The sequence below is a fragment of the Mastomys coucha genome, unplaced genomic scaffold (genome assembly GCF_008632895.1).
Source record: "Mastomys coucha isolate ucsf_1 unplaced genomic scaffold, UCSF_Mcou_1 pScaffold4, whole genome shotgun sequence".
Taxonomy (NCBI): Eukaryota; Metazoa; Chordata; class Mammalia; order Rodentia; family Muridae; genus Mastomys; species Mastomys coucha.
Genome location: NW_022196910.1, coordinates 11,154,679 through 11,171,266, shown reverse-complemented (window position 1 = coordinate 11,171,266; position 16,588 = coordinate 11,154,679). Strand labels below are relative to the sequence as shown.

General features: G+C 43.6%; 1 protein-coding gene across 1 annotated transcript in view; it reads left to right on the top strand.

Annotated features, from left to right (window-relative positions):
* Positions 1-6,539: 6,539 nt before the first annotated feature.
* Positions 6,540-16,588, top strand: part of Pwp1 (PWP1 homolog, endonuclein) — a 17,113-nt gene continuing 7,064 nt past the window's right edge. Inside the window, exons 1-9 of the mRNA XM_031350342.1 lie at positions 6,540-6,729; positions 8,844-8,902; positions 9,028-9,212; positions 10,596-10,681; positions 10,780-10,876; positions 13,084-13,194; positions 13,914-14,044; positions 14,495-14,556; positions 16,516-16,582. Of these exons, the coding sequence (XP_031206202.1) occupies positions 6,658-6,729; positions 8,844-8,902; positions 9,028-9,212; positions 10,596-10,681; positions 10,780-10,876; positions 13,084-13,194; positions 13,914-14,044; positions 14,495-14,556; positions 16,516-16,582 (870 nt within the window). The 5' untranslated portion in view covers positions 6,540-6,657. The remainder of the gene's footprint in view (positions 6,730-8,843; positions 8,903-9,027; positions 9,213-10,595; positions 10,682-10,779; positions 10,877-13,083; positions 13,195-13,913; positions 14,045-14,494; positions 14,557-16,515; positions 16,583-16,588) is intronic.

Here is a 16,588-nt window from a genome sequence, read left to right as displayed (position 1 = left end):
TTATCCTTTATCAGGATTTTATCCCCGATATTTTGGATGTGACTGGAGTAGACGAGTGTGTGTGGCAGCCAGCTATTCATGTTTATCAGGCACTGAGCTGGAGGGTGCAACAGGAGTCAGGGCATTGGCCCGAGTTCAATCCATAGGGATTCTTAACTCTAAGAATAGCAATGTGCTACCAACATGCCTCTGGCAAAGAGAGTTTTCTCAGTTAAAAAAGCTCATTGGTTCTCAAGAACAAAACTTAGAAACAGAACTGCTTAAGCTCAGTCTGTCAGTTCTTGTTACAAAACACCAATAATGTCAGCCGTAGTTGAGTTTTCACCTTTCAAGCAAATTCACAACTTGGGCTGAAATGGCACACTGTTGGAAATAAGCCCAGAAGAAGAGAATGGTTTGTGTAGGACCAAAATAACCACAGAGCTAGCTCACCTTCTATTCTTTATTTTGCTATTTACTAAGTGTTTGCCCTGTATCAGGCCCTATGTTGGGAAGGAAGCCGACAGGAGCAGCAGCTAGCAAGCACATAAGAGAGCAACTGCGGACGGGAACCTGAGAGTCAAATACTCAAACACAGGCACACCCATATGCCCCAGGAACTCATCTAGCCAAGCTTAGCCAGGTCTTTAGAAGTAGCCTCTACTAAGGAGTCAGTTCACAATGGAGGGGTAGTTCTTGGTAGTGCACTTGTCTAGCCTGCCCAGGGCCTTGGCTTCAACCTCAGCATGTAAAAAGAAAGACATTAAGTCAGATGTGTCATTTGAAACACACACGAAGGGGTTCTCACCTGTTCGCTATTGCTGCATTATAAAAGACCTCGAAATGTAGTAGGGAATAAAAACCCTAAGACAGAGAGAGGGCTTGGGCATTTTTAGCCAAGTCTTCCTATGGAGTCCTGGCTGGCCTCCAAATGGTGGCTGTTAGGTCTCAGACCTGGGACCAATAGCTTATTGATATATCAAAGTAGACTCTGGTCTCTAGACTCCCTCAATCCCTACCCATTGCAGGGTCCTCCAGGGTGACATACTGTACCCCTTACCCTGGACTCTCCAGTCTTCTCCCTAATGGCTCTCCCCTGTATAATCCAGTAATTTTGGCTAGGTGTCTCCTTTTGCCTTTTACTTCCTGGCCAGTCCCTGGGCTTAGGCCGCCCACTCCATCATTGGCTCCTCTCTTGCTCTTGCTCTCCCTCCCCTCTCTCTCACAGGGGTTCAGTCTGGCCACGGTTATTCTGGGCTCTCCCAGATATCTGTTTCAGTCTCCACTTCTATTTTTCCTTATATTTATATAAAAACCTCATGCCCTATGGATCAGTCATGACCTCCTTTTTTTTTTTTTTTCTTTATTCAGTGGCAACCATGTCTCAGCCTCCCCAGTGCTGGAATTAAAGATACACACCACCATGCCAGCTAACATGCTAAGTGTTTTACTATGAGAAAGCAACATGAGGTAATGAAACTGCTCGGCAAGTGGACTCAGACCTGTTAATCTAACATCTAGAAGGCTAAGGCAGGAAGATCCAGAGTTCCAGGTCAACCTGGACTACATGGTGAGAAACTGTCTCCAAAAACCAAGGCGGTAAGGAGAGGAAGGGGATGTAGTTTATGGTAGAGCGTTCGTAGAAGCCCTGGGTTTGATCCCAACTGTAGGTGCTTAAAAAGTAAAGAAAGAGCCCTGCTGGCTGAGCCCTCTGGGCCAAGCCAAGCTGCCCTGAGCAGCCTGCCATCCCAGGGGGACCTAACAGACATCTATAGAATATTTCACCCAAACACAGAAGAGTATACCATCTTCTCAGCACCTCAATGATCCTTCTCCAAAACTGACCATATAGTCGGTCACAAGACCAGCTTCAGTAGATACTCCGGATTAAAGGTGGACTTCAATAGATACTCCGGATTAAAGGTGGACTTCAATAGATACTCCGGATTAAAGGTGGACTTCAATAGATACTCCGGATTAAAGGTGGACTTCAATAGCAACTGAGACACTGGAAAGCCTGCACACTCTTGGAAACTGAAGAACTTTCTACTCAGTGATCTCTGGGTCAGGAAGAAATAAAGAAAGAAATTAAAGACATTTTAGAATTCAATGAAGGTACAATATACCCAAATTTATGGGACACAATGAAAGCAGGCCAGAGAGGAAAGTGCATAGCATTAAGTGCCTCCATAAAGAAATTAGAAAGTTCTCATATCAGCAATCTAAAAGTATACCCGAATGCTCTAGAAAAAAAAAGAAGAAGAAGCAAGCACACCAAACAGGAGTAGAAAGCAGAAAATAATTAAAATCAGGGCTGAAATCAATCAGTTAAAAACAAAGAAAAAAATACAAAGAATCAACGAAAGAAAGAGCTGGTTCTTTGAGAAAATCAACAAGAAAGATAAACCTCTAGCCAAACTAACCAAGAAACAGAGAGACAGTATTCAAATAAATAAAATCAGTAATGAAAAGGGAGACATAATAACTGACACTGAGGAAATTCAAAGAATCATTAGGTCTTACTTCAAAAGCCTATACTCCACAAAATTGGAAAATCTTAACAAAATGAATGACTTTCTAGACAGATATCACTTACAAAGTTAAATTAAGATCAGGTAAACTGGGCTGGCGAGATGGCTCAATGGGTAAGAGCACTGACTGCTCTTCCAAAGGTCCTGAGTTCGGATCCCAGCAACCACATGGTGGCTCACAACCATCCGTTATGAGATCTGACGCCCTCTTCTGGGTGTCTGAAGACAGCTACAGTGAATTACGCTGGAGCGAGCGGGGCGGAGCGAGCGGAGCTGTCCTGAGTTCAATTCCCAGCAGCTCACGGCCATCTGTACAGCTACAGTGTACTCATACACATAAAATAAATAAATAAATCTTTAAAAAAAAAAAAAAAGATCAGGTAAACTATTTAAACAGCCCTGCAACCCCTAAAAAAATAGGTCATTAAAAGTCTCCTAAATAAACAAACAAACAAACAAACAAACAAAAGCCCAGGGCCAGACGGTTTTGGTGCAGAATTCTACCAGACTTTCCAAGAAGAGCTAATTCCAATACTCCTCAAACTATTCAAAAGAAATAGAAACAGAAGAAACACTGCCAAACGCATCCTATGAGGCCACAGTCACCCTGATACCTAAACCACACAAAGACTCAACAAAGAAAAAGAACTTTAGACTGATTTCTTTTATAAACATTGATGCAAAAATACTCAACAAAATACTTCCAAACCAAATTCAGGAACACATCAAAGACATCATCCATCAAGATCAACTAGGCTTCATCCCAGGTATGCCAGGATGGTTCACTACCAATCCACGTAATCCACCATATAAACAAACTGAAAGAAAAACAATCACATTATTATCTCATTAGACACTGAAAATGCCTTTTATAAAATATAACACCTCGTCATGTTAAAGGTATTAGAGAAATCAAGGATACAGAACACATACCTAAACATAATCAAAGCAATATACAGCAAGCCAATAGCCAACATCAAACTAGATGGAAAGAAACTTAAAGCATTTCCACTAAAATCAGGGACAAGACAAGGCTGCCCACTCTCTCCCTGTCTATTCAATATAGAACTTGAAGTTCTAGCCAGAGCAATAAGACAACAAAAGGAGATCAAGGAGACACAAATTGGAAAGAAATTAAAGTATCGCTATTTGTTAATGATATGATAGTATGCATAATCAACCCCCAAAATTTGACCAGAGAACTCCGCAGCTGAAAAACACCTTCAGCAAAGTGGCCTGATACAAAATTAACTCAAAGAAATCAGTAGCTCTCCTTTTACAAATGATGAATGGACCAAGAAAGAAATTAGGGAAACAACACTCTTTACAATAGCCATAAATAATATAAAATATCTTGGTGTAACTGTAACCAAGCAAGTGAAAGACCTGTATGACAAGAATTTCAAGTCCCTAAAGAAAGAAATTGAAGAAGATAACAAAAGATGGAAAGATCTTCCCTGCTCATGGATTGGTAGGATTAACATAGTGAAAATGGCCATATTACCAAATTCAATGCAATCCCACCAAAATTCCAACATCATTTTTTTATAGATCTTGAAAGAGCATCTCAACATAAAATCAGATACACTTAAGAAGTCTCATAGAGGGCTGGTGAGATGGCTCAGCGGGGAAGAGCACCGACTGCTCTTCGTAAGGTCATGAGTTCAAATCCCAGCAACCACATGGTGGCTCACAACCACCCGTAATGAGATCTGATGCCCTCTTCTGGTGTGTATGACGACAGCTACAGTGTACTTACATATAATAAATAAATAAATCTTTAAAAAAAATGTATTTATAAAAAAAAAAAAAAAAGAAGTCTCATAGAAGAGAGTGGGAAATACCCTTGAACACATTGGTACAGGAGACAATTTCCTGAACAGAACACCAATGGCTCAGGCTCTAAGATCAAGAATCAATAAATGGGGCCTCATGAAACTGCAAAGCTTCAGTAAGGCAAAGGACACTGTCAATAGGACAAATTTGCAACCTACAGATTGGGAAAGGATCTTCACCAACCCTCCATCTGATAGAGGGATAATATCTAAAATTTGCAAAGAACTCAAGAAGGCAGACACCAACAATCCAAATAATCCAATTTAAAAATGGGGTACAGAGCTAAGCAAAGAATTCTCAGAGGAATATCAATGGCAGAAAAGCCCTTTAAAAAATGTTCAGCCGGGCGGTGGTGGCACACGCCTTTAATCCCAGCACTTGGGAGGCAGAGGCAGGTGGATTTCTGACTTCGAGGCCAGCCAGGTCTACAGAGTGAGTTCCAGAACAGCCAGGGCTATACAGAGAAACCCTGTCTCGAAAAACCAACCAACAAACAAACAAATGTTTGAAGTCCTAAGTTATCAGGGAAAGACAGACAAATCAAAACAACTCTTAGGGTCCATCTTACACCCATCAAAACGGCTAAGAGAAAAGACTCATGAGGTAGCACACGCTGGCCAAGATTTGGAGCAAGGGGAGCCGTCTTCACTGCTGGTGGGACTGCAAACTTGTACAATCACTTTGAAAATCAATTTGGCAGTTTCTCAGAAAACTGGGAATAGTTCTACCTTAAAACCCAGCTATGGGGCGGGGTGGCAGGCATGGGGAGGGGGGAGGCAACAGGGGTTTGTTTTTGTTTGTTTTTTTGTTTTTTGGAGGGGAAACTGGGAATGGAGAAATTTGCATATAAATAAAGAAAAAAAAAAGAAAAAAGAAAAAAAAAACCCAGCTATACCACTCCTGAGCAAATACCCAAAAGATGTTCCACCATCCCACAAAGACAGTTATTCATCTATGTTCATAGCAGCTTTATTTGTAATAACCAGAAACAGGAAACCACCTAGATGATCCTCAACTGAAGAATAGATAAAGACATGGTACATCTACACAATGGAATATTATTCAGCTATTAAAAACCAAGACATCGTGAATTTTGCAGGCAAATGGATAGAACTTGGGAATATCATCATAAGTGAGGTAACCCAGTCCTAAAAGGCATTCATGGTATATACTTACTTATAAATTGTTGCCTCCCCCCCAGGTTCCACCTAGTGGCTGACTCAAGACAGATACAGCCACTCACACCTAAATAGTGGATGGAACTTGGGGACTCTTATAGAAGAATAGGAGAAAGGATTGTGGGTCCCAAAGGGGATAGGAATTTCACAGGAAGACCAACAGAGTTAACTAACCTAGACCCTTGAGGCTCTGAGAGTCTGAACCACCAACTGAAGAACATACATGTACTGGACCTAGGCCTCCCAGCTCATGTGTAGCAGAGGTGCAACTTGTCTTTTATGTAGGTCTTGAACAACTGGAACGGAGGCTATCCCAAAAGCTGTTGACGGTACGTGGGATATGTTCTTCTAGCTGGGCTGCTTTGACTGACCCCAGTGGGAGAGAAAGCATCTAGCCTGGCAGAGACTTGAAATGCCAGAGTGAAGGGGCGGGTTGGGGGTGGGAGACTACCCAGGGGGTCCCCACCTGCCCAGAGGTGAAAGGGATGGGGGAAGAATTGTGAGAGTGGAGCAGTGAGCAGGATGTAAAGTGAATTAAAAATAATAATACTTTAATTTTTAAAAAGAGTAAAGACTGGCAGTGGTGGCGCACGCCTTTAATCCCAGCACTTGGGAGGCAGAGGCAGGCGGATTTCTGAGATCGAGGCCAGACTGGTCTACAGAGTGAGTTCCAGGACAGCCAGGACTACACAGAGAAACCCTGTATCGAGGGGGGTGGGGGGAAGAGTAAAGAAATACAAGAAATCTCCTTTAAAAACTAAATTCATTTAATCTAAAGCTTAAGATAAACATCCCACAGACGTCTTCAGTTGTCATCTCTTAGTCCGTGGAACTACTCGGAAAATGGAGTGGTGGTATGGGACTTAAACTCTGTTCCTTAGAGTTCCAAGTACCTACTTTGTCTCTAGGAAGCCAAAGACACCTTCAAGAAACCGGGACGACCCAGGAAGCCAGCATACGGCCTGTTAGCATACGGCCGCGCCCACCTCACGCAAGGTCCCCGCCCCTTTCCCTTGGCGCCTGCGAATGACGTCAAGCGGGCGCCTGCACTTGCGCGCTGTTTCCCTCCGCGGAGCTCATAGTATCTCCCAGCTACCCGGGCTGCAGCCTGCGCTGGGTTCAAGCCGAAGATCATGAACCGCAGCCGCCAAGTGACCTGCGTGGCCTGGGTCCGCCGCGGCGTGGCCAAAGAGACGCCAGACAAGGTGAGGCCTGTGTGCGGGGAGGTGCCTCCGGATGCCAGCGGTCTCAGCCCGGTTTGGGCACGCTCGCGCCCGGCATGAGCCACGCGATGGGACCTGCCAAGGTTGGCCGGACTGTAGCCACGTGAGGTGTGGCTCCGTTGCCCTGGACAAGCAGAAACCGCTCGCCCCTTCCTGACCTGGAGCGGGGACCCTGGTCCCACCCCACCCCCAGACACGCGAGCACGTGGACTTTGTGCACTGGGAAGGGAAGGGGGTGTTTGCTTACAGTGATCCAGATAAAACGTTATAGGGCAGAGAGAACAAGGTGTAAGTGTGACACAGTATGAAGGAAGTCGTACAAAAGCTGGAGACCGTGGCAAAGGAGGCGGTTACTCCGGCGATTTTGTTCATTACATTGTTTCTGCAAGCCAAGCGGAGCCTGGAGTTCCGGGATGTGTTGGAGCGATATAAGGGCAAAGCCCTGTTTTTTTGCACTTGACTTTCGGGATGTCAAGGGGTGTAAGTGTCCTATAAGAAGTGAAGGGGTTGCTGTGGGTGTAATTATCTGGGTAGTGACAACTCGGTCTGTGATAGACAAGGGAGTGGCCTCGACATGAATTTACATGCGGTGAGGGATGGAAATACTCCTTATGGATGTAAATTCCACCAGAGTACAGAGAGTGTTTAGTCACTGTTTTCTTTGGTGTATTGCCAACAGCAAGCAACCAATGTTTATTTATAGGATAGGAACAACAATTACTTCATTAAAATTTCTCCAAAAGAAAGTTTTCATTTTCGAAGTATTGAGAGAATCTTAAAAATCCCTAGTTGTCATGCCCCAACCCCAAGCAATACAAACACCTTCGTGTTTGTGTGAATGTGTGCGCTGTCTGACTGAACACAGTGCTAGCCAATCGAGATAGAGTAGCTAGCCAAAGCACCAGAAATGTTCCTGTCTCTGTAATCCCCAGTGCTGAGAGATTACAGGTGTGCTCTACACTACGCCCAGCTAAGTGGGTTCTGGGATGGAGCTTAGGTCCTTATGCTTGCTCAACAAACACTTTACTGACTGACCTCCCTGCCTTCCCCAGGGAATTTTTCAACCTTTATCTTCTGGATCTTTCTCAGGAAGATTCTTATATCACAACATTTTTTGTTGTTGTTTTAGAGACCAGGTCTCACTCGGTTGCCCTCTGTGGCCTCAGACTTACAGCAATCCTCCTGCTTCAGCCTCTATACTTCAGCCTAAATACTTGTAGTTATAGGTGTGAGCCACTGAAGATCTGGAGGCTCTTTAGTGAGCAATTGATTCACCTTCAATCATGGGGTATTGCCATTATGGCCAACCCACTCTGTGGGCTTAAGTAAATAAACAATTCCAAATAAGTATTGGCCTTTACAAGATTAATGTAGTAGTGTTAGGTCTGGTCCGGTCCGGTCTGGTCTTGTCTTTTCTCCAGACAGGATTTTTCTGTGTAGCTGTTCTGTAACTACTCTGTAGATCAGGCAGGCCTTGAACTTAAAACCTACCTGCCTGCCTGTTACATGTCTTAAGATACTGAGTCACTGTTTAGGTGAGGGAATGCCAGTTTTGAAGAGAATGGCCTTAGTTTTGAACTCTATTAGAACCAAAAATAGCCAAATGGGAAATGTTACTGGAAGTGGGGAAAACAGAGCTGGAATTCAAGGTTAGAGGTGGGGGAAGTCGGGGTTGGGGGGCGGGGGTGTTATTGCTTCTCAGAAAGAATCCATTTACACTGGGCTAGGGGAAAAAGCAGAGGACCAATGTTATGTGCTGGTGGGTGACTACTGGCAAGAGAGGGAGGTGCCCTTGGAGTCTGAGATAGTTGGAAGAAAAATGTCAACCACAGATCCATTTTACAGAAGCCAAGCTATTTGAATATTGAGGAAGGTAGAGGAGCAGAATGAGCGTGACTTTTGAACAGTGTTAGGAGGGTGGGGTCTTAATCTCAAAGATTTGTACAAGCTCTGCCTCCTTAAGTTTAGAGCCTAGATCAATGTATGAGATCTCTTGACGGCTCTTGAGATTGTAAAACATTTGCTTGAAGACTCAGTTCAAAGGCTTCTAATGATGTCCATAAATATGCTCTAATGAAGTGTTTGCCCCCTTGTAGGTAGAGCTAAGTAAAGAGGAAGTGAAACGTCTCATTGCTGAAGCAAAAGGAAAATTACAGTAAGTCATTTCAAATAGTTTCAAAGTGTTGCTGACTGTGGTCAAGTCCAGGCAAAGCATGTCGTGTGCCTGTTGTTAGGAGGTGCCATCAGGGTGACATCCTTTCCCTTTCTGTCTTCACTCAGAGAAGAAGTCGGGAGTGAGGAAGAGGAGGCAGGCAGTCCTTCAGAAGATGGCATGCAGAGTGTCCCGACCCAGGCACGGCCTAGGGAGCCCCTGGAGGATGGGGATCCACAAGATGACCGCACACTAGATGATGACGAGCTGGCAGAGTACGACTTGGATAATTATGACAAAGAAGACAGCCCAGGTGAGAAGTGGCTCTCACCTCCGGGTCTGCCGAAGCGCTCTAGAGTCTGTCGTGTGGTCCCAAAGCTTTCATCTGTTTTAGATCAGATAATTTGGCTCAAGATTTGGACTTGTTTCCTAAACTAGTTTAGAAGGAAGCTCTGATCTGCTGGTCTAAGGTATAAATTTGAGATATAAGGAGACTGTCTACATGTCAGGTGTGACCGTCTGTAACTGGCTTGTGAGCTCTCTGCAGCTGCAGCACTGTTATTGGAGATAACGAGAAGAGGGAGCCTCAGTGGCAGGAGGGGAAGGCAATACAGTAGAGACCCCCAGTAGGAAGCCCAGGGAAGTACAGTACTGAGCGTGCTGGCAAAGCTGCTCGTTTGGCGCAGGGACTGGCAGGAGCTGTGTAGTTCGGTTCCTAGCCTTCTGGTACGGTCTCCAGGAAGCATTGGCTTGAGATCTGCAGGGTGAGAAGAAGGTGGCCCTATTGTCACCCTGAGTAGGTTAATAAGCTCTGTTGTGTAACCATACATCCCAGCTGCTCTGGAACCTGGTGGAATTCTCAGAGTCAGCAACTCCCAGTTTACAGCATCTGAAAAACAAATGAGCTGGCACATAAAACATCAGCTCTGTATGGTCTCTGCTGTTGTCTGCAGCAGAGTGAAGTTACCACCTCCACTCTGTTCTCCGGATTTCAGTGGGCGAGTGGGGGTCTGCAGAGGCATGCTGTTCGTTATGGAAAGGAGAGCACACAAGCACCAGAGAAGGCGCTTTCCTTACTTAGTGTGTTCTCGGTGCTGATGCTTTTGTGCTCTTTGGTTGTTGCTGCTGCTCTGATCCTCTTTCCTCATCTTCACTGCCCTACCAAGTAATGGAGGGGAACACAAGACTGTTGGGCTGTGTGGTGCTGTGGAGTCCGTGCTTTTCACAGGAGCTAGGATTTGGTTTGCCTTCCAATTTGGCCCTACCACGTGCCCTCAGTGCTGCCCTTGCCAAGGTAGTATAAAGATTCTCTCTTGAGGTTTGTGAAGGGCACGATTGTGAGTATGAGAGCCCTGCCTGCAGAGCAGCCTGGACGCCTGTGAAGCTGCCTCTGTAGCACCCTGACTTCTGGTCACGCGGAACAAGCTTGGAAATCTGAACAGAGCTCCAATGCTTCTTAAGAGGGTTAAATCTTGATTTAATTCTTTCATTCGAAGATTGGGACTTCCAAGACTTGGGAATTCATTCTAAATGTCAAATGGAAATGACTTGGAAGTTTGTACAGCTTCCTCTACTAAATATGAGCAACATGGTTAGTGATAAAGTAGACCCGAGCCAAAAACCAGAAGTCTGGGGGAAAAGTTTTGTCAAGATGATCTTTAACTTTTCTATTTTGATGCATGGATTCTGATTACAGATGCTGAGACCATTGGCGAATCTCTGTTGGGTCTTACAGTCTATGGCAGTAATGACCAGGATCCATATGTCACCTTGAAAGACACGGTAAATGTTTAGCCACATCAGTTTTCAGATTGGTCCTAAGTGTTGAAAGTCCTCATGGAATCCCTGCCTCTAGCCAGTGACTGTTTCCTCCCACTTAGGAACAGTATGAGCATGAAGATTTCTTGATTAAGCCGACTGACAACCTCATCGTTTGTGGCCGTGCTGAACAGGAGCAGTGCAATTTAGAGATACATAGTAAGTGAAGGAAATGCCCCTAGAAAGCTTTCCATGTAGTGTTAAAGTAGCACAGTGGACACTCTAGTGCAGCTTTAGGGGCCAGGTCCCACAGCGCCTCGTTTGAGTCGGTGACACAAACCAGGTTTACACCATACATCCTGTGCTGCTTATTCTAGGCATGTGTGGCCTAGAAACAGGTCCTTTGGGGAAGGGGTTCTTGTTTTTATTTCTTTATTTGTGTATGAGTGTTCTGCCTGAATGTAACCATGTGCATTGTGTATATATTCTTGGTGCCCAAGAAACCAGAACAGGGTGTTAGATCCTTGGAACTAAAGTTAGCAACCATTGTGAGCAGCTATGGGCACTGGGAGTTAGATAGAGGTCCTCTGCAAGAGCAGCAAGTGATCTCACCCCGCATTGTTTTGTTGTTTGCTTTTTAGCTACTTGAGATAGTTTCCAGCACAGAACATTCTGATTTCTTCTTTTTTTTAAAAAAAAAGGGATTTATTTATTTATTTAATGTGTATGAGTACACTATCGCTGTATAGATGGCCATGAGCCATCTATGTGGCTGCTGGGAATTGAACTCTGGACTGCCCCGCTCGCTCTGCCCCACTTGCTCTGGTGTAATTCTCTGCAGCTGTCTTCAGACAGCACCAGAAGAGGGCCACCGATCTCATTATGGATGGTTGTGAGCCACCATATGGTTGCTGGGATTTGAACTCAGGACCTTTGGAAGAGCAGTCAATGCTCTTACCCACTGAGCCATCTCGCCAGCCCCTCTGTTTTCTTCTTAATTCTACGCAGAGCTACCATTCTTTTTAACGATTTATTCATCTTATACATTTGCCTACATGTATGTTTGTGTACCTGGAGTGTTGCTACTTCATAACTATGTTTGCTTCTGTTATAAATCATATAAATCATATAAGTCATCTGTGTTTTCCAATGGTTTTAGGTGACCTCTATGAAAGAGTCGTTTGACCAACAGAAGGTCCACAACTCATAAGGAAACCTGTAATTATTAGTTGTCCATTTTAGACTACATATTATATTCTGTCAATATTTGTAAAATTTTTCTACAGTAAGGCTTTCAGTGGCATGTATAACATGAAGTTGTTCTAACTCCTAATGTCTTGAAACTTCTAGATAAGTTACCTGAGAACCATGCAGGTTAATTTTCTTTTTAATACCAATCCTATGTAAGAGTGGTGACATAGGTCTATAATCCAGCATTTGGGAGGCTGAGACAGAATCAATGCAAAAGAAATTTAAATAGTATTAGTCTCTGAGATTGGTTTTATACATGCACATCTGAATCATTATATCATCACCAGTTTAATTTACAATGTATGCCACACATTGGTGGTGGCCAAGGGAGTTGAAGGACTGTGCTTTTTCAGCAGGTAAAACATGACGTGAAATTTCCCAATTCCCAAAATCTGTCCATAATCAGATCTAGAGAAAACAGTCCTTACATTATTCTATGCCTTCTCCCTTAATAAGGAGCCTGTTACAGGGACAGGGGCAGCTGGGGCGTGCTTATTGGGCTTGCTTTTTTTTTTTTTGTTTTTTTTGGTTTTTTTGTTTTTTGTTTTTTTGAGACAGGGTATCTCTGTGTAGCCCTGGCTGTCCTGGAACTCACTCTGTAGACCAGGCTGGCCTCGAACTCAGAAATCCGCCTGCCTCTGCCTCCCAAGTGCTGGGATTAAAGGCATGTGCCACCACCGCCTGGAGCTTATTGGGCTTTCTTAATGTGCTCCTTAACCTTCTGTGTCCGTGAATGTTGAGGAGCTGCTTTTGTGAGTTGCCATATTTGAAAGGGAGTCCCTTAAATGTTTGGTCTACATTGATAGTCTTCATAAACTCTTGGAACACTGAAATACTTTTTGGCAGGTACTTAAATTTATAAAGACGATTACTTTCCTCCAAATGTTGTTTTTGTTTGTTCTTTCTGACTTAAAATCATCTAGACCTTTAGCTGATGACATCAGTCCTGCTTATAGGGTGTGTTTTTTGTAATGAAAGAAGCAAACAGAATCATTTATCTGGCTGGCAGTATTCGTGGGAAATGCCAGGTGAGAGTGTCTTAGACTGGACAGACACAAGACACACTGTATTAGTGTCTGTGACTCTTCTTCACTGTCCTCACCTGTCTTGTTTTAACAGTGTTCTGAGGTGGGTGACATCTCTCTTACTAAAGTCTCTCTTCCCAATCTTTTTAGTTTATAATCAAGAAGAGGAGTCTTTCTATGTCCACCATGACATACTGCTGTCGGCATACCCTCTGAGTGTGGAGTGGCTGAATTTTGATCCTAGCCCAGATGCATCTACTGGTAATTGGGAAACTCGTTTGTCCTTCGTGGGCCAGAACTGTTGTTGAGAGTTTGTGAAGCAGTACTTATGTAATCCCTAGTTTAATGTCACTTAATTGTTTGGGGTCTATCTCCAGACTTTAGATAAGCTTCTGCACTATGGGATGAAAGATACTACCTTGAAAGCTTTTTCAACTCGATCTATTGAATCTCGTGAAAGCCTAGTGTAACATGGTGTCATGTTACCAGCTGGAATTCAGGGGCAGAACCTGTCTCAGAAAACATTCAGTGAGCCAGATATGGCATGGTAGTATATCATTTGGGAGCTAGGGAAGGAGAATCTTGAGTTCCAGGCTAGCCTGGACTCAAAAAGCTTTAAAAGGAAAAGAAAAGAAAAGAGCAGATAAAAGTACAACAGAGACCTTATCCTGGGTACCTAGCTTCCATGATGCTCAGTCTTGATTGATCCTTTTCCCTGCAATAGTCCATGGAGGAGAGGCAAACATTGTTGCTTACCTGCAATAAGTTTCATAACTGAGGCCAAAGGATCAAACTTTTATTACTAAAATTAACAACTCTCAAGCTCAGGGATGGCTTGGGGACTGTTAGACCTGCAGGATTCCAAGATGGAGGCTGTAGTGAGGTTGAGAAGAACTGTTCAAGTCACTTCATGGTATGGTGCTAGGCTGGCAGATGTGGGTGTTAGTTTTGTAATGGGAAGGCATTATCTCTTTCCATAGGAAATTATATTGCTGTGGGAAACATGACCCCTGTCATTGAGGTGTGGGACCTGGATATAGTGGATTCTCTAGAACCAGTCTTCACACTGGGAAGCAAGCTTTCCAAAAAGAAGAAGAAGAAAGGGAAGAAGGTAAAGAGGAATGGGTATTTAAAAAGACAAATTGGGCTAAGCTACTGGAGAGCAGGGTAGAAGAACATGTATTTTTGCAATCAGATAATTTTGGTAGAACAGGAAAGAAAATTACAAGGTTGGTGTAATTTCTAATTTCAGAAACTCCATGTATTTTCTGGTTGCATGACACTTGTTGGCATGTAATCATCACACATATGATCCATCCAGGTGATGAGCCTTCATGTAGAATAGCTATTCTACTCAATGCTAGTTTGGGACTTTAATAAGTTTCTGTTTACCTGCTTGATTCTATTTTTCTTTTATACTTTAAAATAGGGTTGGGGAGAAGTGAACGGCAGTGTTGATAGGTTATGAATTACTATAGTTTCTTTTCTGAAAAAGAATATTTACAATGATAATTATAGGATGACAGCTTGTGATGGATTTTTTAATTAAAATATATTACAGAATTCCTCAGCAGAAGGACATACTGATGCTGTCCTTGACCTCTCCTGGAATAAGACAGTCAGGTAAAAGGATGGCGTTCGTGTAATGCGGTGTCTGTAGCATTCTAGTTCCTGCACTGTCCCTCTGCTGCGCTTGGGTCTTTGTGTCCATCTCCCCCCCGCCCCCTTTCCTGCAGTACATATCACCCGGGGCAGCAGCTGTGCTCTTCAGACTCATCCCCACATCCCCTGGCAGACTATGCTATAGGTGTTGTTTACATCCCTCCTCCCCACCACCGGGGAGCGTGCACCGCAGTGCCAGTGATGCCCCGGGACGCTGCTGCTCTCCGCAGACAGCATCCTCACTTTATTCATTTTTACATATCATCCATTTTTTCACCTTAAACTATGGCCAGATACTCACAGTATGCTGACACCATAAACACATAATCAACAAAACTATCAACTTGAAAATGATTTCCAGAGAATCTCTTTGTAACAACCATCTCTTTGTAAACCATCACTGACCTCTTTGAGTTTAATGAGTCAGTATGTTCACATTGTGCAGTTGCCACCCCCACCCAGTCTTCCCAGACTGAACTCTACCTTATAAATACCAACCCTGCCTTCTCCCCCCTCCTCCCATCCCTGGCTGCTTACCATTCCACTTCCTGCCAAAATGTATTTAGAATGTGTTTTGGTTTTGGTTTGAGTCTTGGGTTTTTTTTTTTTTTTCAAGCCATGGTCTCAGTAGTTATGGCTGTCCTGAAACTCACTGTATAGACGAGGCTGCTCTCAAACTCATAGAGCTCCACCTGCCTTTGCCCTGCAGGTGCTGGGATTAAAGTCGGGGCCATTGTATGTGGCATGTTCTTGGTGAATGATGTTGAGCATCGCCACGCTCGAGCATATGTATGGGAAATGTGTTTTTCAAACTGAATTGTGAAAGTATGTTATGAAGTAATACCTAGCTAGACATGTAGTTCCAATTAGTTCTGTAATGCTGTGGGTTGTCTTTTCATTCTCTTTGTAAATCATTCTAACGTTGATAGTTTTGTTGATTATGTGTTTGCATCCAAAAAGTGCTTCCTAACCCAAGGTCAAGACGTACATCAAGACGTATGTTAAGGTGCTGTTCTGGGATTTCATAGTGTTAGCTCCCACACTTAAGTCTGCCATCCATTTTGAAGGTATGTGGATGCTGAGATGGCGGTCAAACTTTTTCACAAGGATACTCTACTGTCCTCAAATCATTTGTTGAAAATATTATCACTGTCATTCCCCCACCTTGAACATTTCATTGTCTTGGAGCTTTTAAAAATCAAAAATACCAATCAGAGAAGAATACAAATTAAAACACAGTCACAACCCAGTGGGCAGCAGGCATATAGCGCCAACTCACTGGGAGGCTGAGGCCGGAATACTGCTCGAGCACAGGGTTTGAGACAACCTGGGCAACACAGTGAGACTACAGCCCAAACAAACAAAACAGGCTGGAGAAGTGGCTCACTTGTTAAGAGTGCTTAATGACCTCAGCGCCCACATGCAGTGGCTCACAACAGAATGTATTTTCTGAGATTTACTTTTGTTTGGTCCATCTATAGACTGTCCAGTTTGTTGTGATACTCATAACTCTTCTACTAATTTTAAAATTGTGAACTGTGTGCTTTCCAGTTTGATTATGGATCCCTTGTTCAGGCATAGAAATTTTAGAGTGGACTTGTCACTTTCTGGTGAGGTTAAGTAAGCTTTTGAGCAGAGTGGATTATTAAGCGTGTTGGTGTGGCCGAGTCTGTTCTCAGCTCATAGCTCAGCCTGGAGGAGGTGTTCCCATCTCAACATCTTCCAGTACAGATGGAGAAAGGCTTTGCCATTTTGACATTCTTTCTTTTATTTTGATCTTTGGTAGTCTTCAGAATGTAAGTCTTAAGGTTTGGTTTTTAAATGCCTAATAGTTTACTGTTTTGATGTTACAAGTGAACTTATATTTAATGCTCTTTGTTTTTGAAATGACTTCTCTTCTTTTGTTTATCTGTTTCTCAGAAATGTGCTGGCAAGTGCATCCGCAGATAGCACTGTAATCCTCTGGGATCTGTCTGTGGGGAAATCAGCAGCC